The following is an 8,613-nucleotide window of genomic DNA, read 5'->3' as shown; positions in this document are numbered from 1 at the left end:
ATCTATACATCAATAGCATGTCAACAGCCAAATAATTATACAACTAGTTTCATTTGTCTTAAGCGATATTCTAATTAACATGATTGATACTTGATAGTTGAAAATGGTAATGTTGGGGTTGTTGACAATGATTCAATCAGATGCTTTAAATTATTTAATCTAACACGTTATATGATCATCTATTCGAAATATTGATAAGAACACAAAGAATCGGATTCCTTTTCGTATTTAGAAATTTAATAAGAACAAAAAGAATCGGATTCCTTTTCGTATTAAAAGAAATACACACATTTGACAGTCATTCTGCCGGTATACTCCAAAATAGTGTAACCATGTCCGAGCTATTTTGCAGGCCTAGGCTAAGATTAAAATACGAGTTTTTTATTTTTCTAATGGAATATTACAAGGTATATACCGAGACTTGGTTCATGAGAATTAAAATTAGAACGTGATAACCGATAAGTATAGGTGACGCACACCTGCACGTAGTTAGCGATTAGGCCAGCTCATTATAGATGTCTTGCATGCTTTTCTCTATTTAGTTCTTCAGTTAGCAAACATAAGAATTATTTGTAGAGGAGTTCGGAGATATGGATACTGAAGAAGAGAAACAAAGATTGAAAGGGCAAGTAGAAATATGGGAGCACATGTTTGCGTTTGTCGATTCAATGGCATTGAAATGTGCTGTTGAACTTGGTATTCCCGATATCATAAACTCTCATGGTCATCCCATCACAATATCAGAGATTATCAACAACTTACCAGCAACCACATCATCATCATCTCCAAACGTTGACTATCTTACCCGTGTTCTGAGATTATTGGTTCGCAAGCGCATATTTTCTTCACAAATTGATCAAGAAACCGATCAAATTTATTATGATTTAACTCCATCGTCCAAATGGTTGTTGAGAGATTCTAAATTTAGTTTAGCACCATTTGTCTTGGCGCAACTTGATCCACCGCTACAGAAACCATGGCAATACATGGGAAAATGCGTGGAAGAAGGTGGTTTCGCTTTTGAAAAGGCTCATGGAGTTGAGATTTGGGATTTTTCTCTAGCTAATCCACAATTTAACAACCTTTTTAATGATGCAATGAGATGTACAACCGAGATAATAATCAACGCGGTGTTGGTTAAGTACAAAGATGGATTCAATGGTATCGAGTCCTTGGTTGATGTTGGTGGTGGGACTGGGATGATGATCACCGAGATTGTTAAGGAGTATCCACATATTAAAGGTATCAATTTTGATCTACCTCATGTGGTTTCTACAGCACCTGAACAGCAAGGAGTTGAGCATATTGGCGGTGATATGTTTGTTCATATTCCCGAGGCTGATGCTGTTATCATGAAGGTTTGCCCACATTTTTTCTTTGCTTATGAAACCATATTTTTATAGCTTATGTTGAAGTTGGATGCATAATATATATGGTCATTCTAATGTGGTGTGTCTGATGTAGTGGATAATGCATGATTGGGGTGACGAAGACTGTGTAAAAATCTTGAGAAATTGTTGCAAGGCAATAGCAAAGAAGAAGAATGGAAAAGTTGTTATTGTTGATTGTGTACTTCGACCAGATGGAGATGGCTCATTCGATAACACTGGATTAGCATTTGATCTACTGATGATAGCACACGCTTCAGGGGGAAAAGAAAGAACTGAAGTCGAATGGAGGATGTTATTGAACAATGCAGGCTTCCCTCGCTGCAATATAATTCAAATTCCAGCATTTCCTTCCATCATTGAGGCCTTTCCAGAATGACTATGAAGGAGTTATATTAAAATCAGTGATTGGTTAATTTGATGTAATATTTCTGCTTGACAAATTTGTTGTGTTTGTATTCTTGCGATCTCTCTATCTCTGATGAGTTCCTCCAAACATTTGTTATCAGAGCTCAGTGCATGCAAAATATTTTCTTGCTAATGTTATTCCCGTTTAAGTAGAAAGTAAATTGGCACAAGAGCGATATATGCAACAGGTGGTCGGGGCACACGGAGTTAAAGTGACCCCAAGGTTTTTTCTGTCTCCTATAGGGTGTAAGGATGCATTTTAAAAAGTTATTTCTCAGCTTAACCTAGGAAAAGCTAAAAGTTAGCATGGGAACACCCTCCTGGACTCTTTGATTTTCCATTCTACTTATTTTATTTTTTTTGACAAAGGCAAATTCATTAAAAAACTCAGTCATAAAAGCATGACTAAGTAATCAAAGAAGATACAAACACAAACTAGAATCAAGTCACTACAGCCTCCAGTTACAAGTGATTGTGCTTAAAGGAAAGTTTCAAAAGATCTTAGTACACCTGCTTATACAGACAGACTTTTTCAACCTAAACCTAAATTCAATTAGTTCCAGCAGCAATGTCAAGTATGTTGGATTATATGTTTTAAAAATATTATTTATTTCCAATAATTTAGTGTCTCATTTAAATGGTTTTATTATGACATTTATTCTTTTTTGAAAAAATAAATTTATTTCATTTTTAATGTCAAAAACCGTTTTTTGTTGAATTGGTTAATGATGTTAATTAACATCTCATTAATGTATTTCATTTAATACTTTGGCTATTATAAATCAATTTTTTATTAAAGAAATTTAGTGTGATGTTGAAAACCTTTTTCTATTGAGAGAGTTTTTTCTCTTTACATTTTTGAGTTAGGAAAATAAAAATGAATATATTTGGAAAGAAAACAAAAGTGTGAGCATCTGTTTTTTTCTACAAGAATGATTCTGAGCAAGAATAAAGTGTATAAGTTTCACATCCTCTCATCTTCTCATCGTGCAAGAGTGATTGTGTAAGAGATTGATCTCGGCTGTTTTATCCTGGGGACGACGCGCAATTAAAAAAATGCTTGCACAATTTTGGGCAGAGCCGCGAAACGTCTTAAAGAAAGTGACCTAGTCCGCGACTCAGCCATAACGTTATTTTTTTGGTGTTTGATTTTATTTTTTGTGCGGACATAATTCGACAATTGTTCCAACAAATCATGATCCTCCTCCCAGAAGATGTGATGGGTGAAATCCTTGTAAGACTACCGGAAAAATCGACCCTAATTGAAGGTATGTTTGCAAGATATGGTTTTTCAGTAATTTTTAACCCTAGTTTTGTTAAACGGCATACTATCCACAATAAAGTCAAACAATCTTCGAAGTTTATGTTCATGATTGAAGTCGTCACCAAACCATATTATCCTCTAGTTAGCACCCTAAGTTACAATGATGATGCACTCTAATTCTCCTTCTTTCGTTTGGGGAGATGATTGTGTCGAAGGAATTGATCCTCCATTCATAGACTTGGCTATTTCAATCCACTTGCTGGGATCTTGTAATGGTTTGATTTGCATCATTTTCAAACTAGTGCGGTTGATGGGTTGGTGCACTTCCTTGTTATCTGGAACCCAACAATTAGAGAATACAAGATATTACCCAATTCGCAAACTAGAGTTACAAACACGCACTACGCTTCTATTTATTCATTTGGTTATGATCATAAGAATGACGACAACAAGCTTGTTAAAGGTGAGTTCTCCTCGCATGATAATGGTTTTGTCAAGTTGCCACAATGTGAGGATGATGTTTATGTTTCTGAGGTATACTCGTTAGAGTCTAATTCGTGGAGAAGCATTGAGACAATCCCTTATCATATGCTCAAGTATATCCCTTATGATAGTGTATCTGGGGTGCTTGTTAATGGACTTCGCCATTGGTTAGCTAGGTGATTCATCGGTGACAAAGAGCTGATGGAGGATTATAGTCTCTTTTGATTTCAACGAGGAGAGATTCGAACAGATGCACTTGTCAAAACCGTTTCTGGAGATTGGTTTCCATTTTCTTTGGGCGCTAGGAGTGTTGGAAGAGTGCCTGTGTGTTACTAATTAGTTTGGGAGCCTCATCAGGTTGAGATATGGGTGATGCAAGTCCTGGACTAGCTAAACATTTTGTCATTCTCCTGGAGGAGGTAACAAAAAGAATTAGTTGCCAACTGGGAGCGATTTGGCCTTTCAAAGATGATAAGAATCTTTTATTAAAGAGTACGGATGAACGACACTTAGTTTTATATGACCCAAAGCAAGATACGGTGATAACTACTTCACTAGTGATACATGGAGTGGAGAATTATGTCGAAAGCTTGGTTTCACAGTGGCATTTATGTGGGGAGTTGCCAAGAATATGCCAACATTCTGCATGCATCTTGGACTAAAAGGTTGTGCCTCTTCGAGTACGAGGTCTGAAGTTTTATTTTTATTTTTGTTAATCTCACACCTCATGCATCTTGAAAAGTCCAATCTGGATAATCTTGCTTTGAGCGGATTTCAATTGCACATCCTTTCTTCTAATGTATCAAAACTCTGAATTATTTTTGCCTCTTTTTGAAAGATTCCATTAGATCAACAACCACTTGATATAAGTTTCGCATGAATCAGTGATATGCTATAGTTTTCATCATGCTGATCATCACGTCTTCTTTTACTAAGCCATATTAGGAATGTTTGGTATTGTCAAAGTCAATTGACTTTGACAATATAGGTCAATGCCTTTGTCTTAGACACATTAAATATGTTTGAAACTCCCTTGTAATTCTTTGTCTTGTATTTTTCCTACACATTCAATATAGAAATTATTGCTCTCTCTTCATCTTCTTTCTTCTCTGAAAATCATTCTTCGATACTATGAGAAGAACTACAATTCACATGGTATTAGACTAGTAACAGATCCTCGTCAAAATCAAACTCAACAACTTTTACAAGAATTTTTAGCTTTATGGGTAATAATCTTTACAACAATTTTCCCCAACAACTTACTTCTAGGGTTTTCATTCAAGTTTTATGGTCTCTACCAGATATGGCAAAATTCGTAACCCTCAAATCACCCCTAATAGCAAGAACAACAAGAACACAAACAACAACAACAATTCGGTAATTCAAATTTTGCATCAAGAGAATACTTCAAATCAAGAAATTATGTCAACTCCAGCTGGAAATGGTAATTTTTGTTCTCTTCCATTTACCAACACCACCAATTTTGTTTCAATGAAATTAGATGGATCCAATTATTTGTTATGGCGTGACTAATTTGAAGGAGTTTTGATCTCCACTGATCTTTTTGGATATGTTAATTATGAGTTAGTTGAACCACCACCAAAGCTAATGGTCAATGGAGTTGAAATTGTTAATCCAGAATGGATTTCTTGGAGAAAATTTGACAGATTTGTCTCTACATGTCTTAAAGCAACGTTTATAGAAACTGTTAGTGGTGATGTTCTTGGTCTAAATACTTCTAAAGAGATATGGTATTTCTTGCAAACTAGCTTTAGGACTCAGTACCTTGCTATGAAGAATATGTTAAGAGCTCAATTATATGGAATTAGAAAGGGTAATAAGTCAATTGAGGTATATCTCCAAAAGATCAAGTCAATTGTTGATTCTTTAGCTGCAATTGGAGAAAAAGTTAATGATGCAAACTTAATGATATTTGTCATGAATGGTTTGGGTCCTGAGTATGATGTTTTTGTCATATCTTCACAGAATAGAGAAACCTCATATAGTTTTGGTGAATTAAAAGAAAAACTCTTGTCCCATGAGAAATTTTTGAGTGAAAGGAAACATCAACATACTAATGTCTATGATGAATAGAATGCTACTGCTATGTATGCAAGGAATAATTCACATGGTTATAACATAAGAAGTGGTAATGTAAATAGTGGAGGTTACAAGAGCAGTCAATATCAACATGGTTCTAGCTCACATGGTTCAACTAGTTCCAGCTCACCTACTAATGGAAGACCTTATATTGACTATTGAAAAATGTTTTGTTAGATATGCAAGAAGAAAGGTCATTTAGCTACCAGATGCTTTTTTAGATATCATCCACCACCAACTGGAGCTTCAAATACTTCTACTCAAGCACATTATTCATATTATGATTCTGGTGCAAGTGGTTCAATTGGAGTTGTTCATAATTCAACTTCCACTCAACAAGCTTTTACAGGCCTTCATGTTAATACTGTTGCAGTCAATGATGAACCATCTTCTTTTCATACTGTGTGGATTACTGATAGTGATGCTTCAACTCATATGACAGGTGATCAGTCTTTGCTTCAAAATACTTCTGGCTACAAAGGAAAGGAGCATGTTATGATTGGCAATGGTAAGAAACTTTCTATTTCTCTTACTGGTTGTACAATTCTTAATACTTCAAAAACTAGTTTTAGGCTAGACAATGTATTACATTTTTCTGAGATGAGACATAATTTGTTATCAGTAGCTAAGTTTACTAGAGACAATGACTGCTATATCACTTTTGATCCATATGGTTATGAGATAAGAAATATGAGGGATCATACTTTGTTAGTTCAAGGGAAAATGATAAACAACTTATATCCCATTACCTCTACTATGATGCAATATCTCTTGTAGCTTCTTTAGATACTTGGCATAGTAGGCATGGTCATCCATCTTTAAAAATTATTCAAAATCTTAATACTCATAAAAACACTATTCTTAAAAATTCAAATTCTTCTTCTTTATGTCATCCTTGTCCACTTGCAAAAAGCAAAAGATTGCCTTTTCAATTATATTTATCCCATGCTTCTTCTCCACTTTCTCTTGTTCATTGTGATGAGTGGGGTCCCGCTCCTGTCACCTCATTGGTAGGATATAGATATTATATTCTTTTTATTGATGATTTTAGTAGATTTTATTGGATTTAACCAATGCATCTTAAAAATGAGTCTTTACAATGTTTTCAGCATTTCAAAACCTTAACTGAGAATCTCTTTAAAACAAAAATAGTTGCTTTCCAAACTGATGGTGCAAGTGAGCTAGTTAAAGGAGTTTTCAAAACTTTTCTTGAAACATCTGGAATTCAGATAAGAATCTCTTGTCCAAAAACACCAGAGCATAATGGTCTAGCTGAGAGAAAGCATAGACACATTACTGAAATGGGTAATACTTTGTTATTTAATGCTTCTTGTCCTAAAGAGTTCTGGTATGTTGCCTTTTTAGCTGCCACTTATTTGATAAATAAAACTCCTACTCCAATTCTTAATGATCAATCTCCTTATCAAGTCTTGTATAATGAAATTCCTGATTATTCCTTTTTAAGAGTTTTTGGATGTATTTGCTATCCTTTCTTGGGACATTCTAGAACTGATAAATTATCTCCCAAATCTGTAAAATGTATATTTATAGGATATAGTACTTTACAAAGGATATAAATGCTATAATCATGTTCTTAAGAAAACTTATATTTCAAGACATGTGGTTTTTGCTGAAAATGAATTTCATTTTTCTCCTGCTCTAAATTCTTCTCCAATAATATCTGAAATTCCTTTTTCTTTTTTTGAGCATGTTCCTTCTTCTGCTATAGTCACAAGATCAAAAAGTGGTATTTCAAAACCAACATCTTTTCCTGATTATGTTTTAAATCACTCTATTACCCATCCTCTTCCTACTTCTTTTTCATCTTTACTAAATACTCCTTCTGCTCCATCCAGTTTTAAAATTTCCATTCAAATTCCATATTGGCGAGATTCTATGAAAGATGAAAATGATACATTACAAAGAAATGGTACATGGGATTTATTTGACCCAGAACCTCACATGAATGTTCTAGGATGTAAATGGATATACAGAGTTAAACTGAAATCAGATGGTACTGTTGATAAGTTAAAATCAAGAATAGTGGCTCAGGGTTATAATCAACAAGATGGTTTGCACTATGGTGAAACTTTTAGTCCTGTAGTTAAGTCGACCACTGTCAGAGTTATTTTATGCATTGCTGTTCATAATGGTTGGACAATAAAACAATTGGATGTGTCAAATGCATTTCTACATGGAGATTTAACTGAAAATGTTTACATGAAGCAGCCACCTGGATTTGTTAGTAAAGAGTTTCCAAATAAAGTTTGACATTTAAAGAAAAGTTTATATGGATTGAAACAAGCACCAAGAGATTGGTTTCAAAAGTTTATTTCTGCTTTGATTTCCTTTGGATTTGGGAGAACTATGTCAGACTTCTCTATGGTTGTATATTTTGTTGGTTCATACATGATGGTGCTCTTATTATATATTGATGACGTCATTTTAACTGGTTCTTCAAATATTCTACTTGAAAAATTGGTTAAATATCTGGGTTCTTCTTTTGAAATGAAGCAGTTAGGTGATTTTCACTACTTCTTAGGATTAGAAGCTGTAAGAACATCAGATGCCATAAAGTTAACACAACAGAAATATACAGTTGAGATACTATCTAAAGCTAAAATGATAGAATGTAATCCATGTAGTACTCCTGTATCTAAAGGGCCAAGACTTTCAGTTGATAATGGTATTCTTTTAACAGATGTTTCAGAATATAGAATTATAGTAGGTATGCTTCAGTATCTCTGTTTAACAAGACCGGACATTTGTTTTGGAGTTAATTATGTAAGTCAGTTCATGCATGATCCTACTGACTTACATATGAAGCTAGTGAAGAGAATATTAAGATATCTTAAAGGAATAATTGGTTATGGTATAACTTTGAGAAAAGGAGATGTTAATACTTTAACTGCTTCTTCAGACTCTGAGAAGAACTCCAATTCTCAGGCAAACTTGATCGGTTGGAGTTAA

General features: G+C 34.3%; 2 protein-coding genes across 3 annotated transcripts; both read left to right on the top strand.

Moving 5' to 3' along the window:
- The first annotated feature begins 6 nt into the window (after positions 1 to 6).
- LOC113345960 ((R,S)-reticuline 7-O-methyltransferase-like) lies at positions 7 to 1,952 on the top strand. Of its 2 annotated transcripts, XM_026589599.1 has the most exons (3): positions 7 to 1,242; positions 1,279 to 1,358; positions 1,465 to 1,952. In XM_026589599.1, the coding sequence occupies exons 1-3, from the start codon at positions 591 to 593 to the stop codon at positions 1,765 to 1,767; spliced, it is 1,035 nt and encodes a 344-aa protein (XP_026445384.1). In that variant the 5' UTR covers positions 7 to 590; the 3' UTR covers positions 1,768 to 1,952. The 2 variants fall into 2 exon arrangements, with proteins under 2 accessions (XP_026445384.1, XP_026445383.1); XM_026589598.1 differs by having other exon boundaries at positions 7 to 1,358.
- A 6,058-nt stretch (positions 1,953 to 8,010) lies between these two features.
- Positions 8,011 to 8,613, top strand: LOC113345905 (uncharacterized mitochondrial protein AtMg00810-like). Its single transcript, XM_026589552.1, has one exon. It carries the CDS (start codon positions 8,011 to 8,013, stop codon positions 8,611 to 8,613), a length of 603 nt encoding a protein of 200 aa, XP_026445337.1.

The sequence above is a fragment of the Papaver somniferum genome, unplaced genomic scaffold (genome assembly GCF_003573695.1).
Source record: "Papaver somniferum cultivar HN1 unplaced genomic scaffold, ASM357369v1 unplaced-scaffold_84, whole genome shotgun sequence".
Lineage (NCBI taxonomy): Eukaryota > Viridiplantae > Streptophyta > Magnoliopsida > Ranunculales > Papaveraceae > Papaver > Papaver somniferum.
This window is presented reverse-complemented; position numbering and strand designations above follow the sequence as displayed.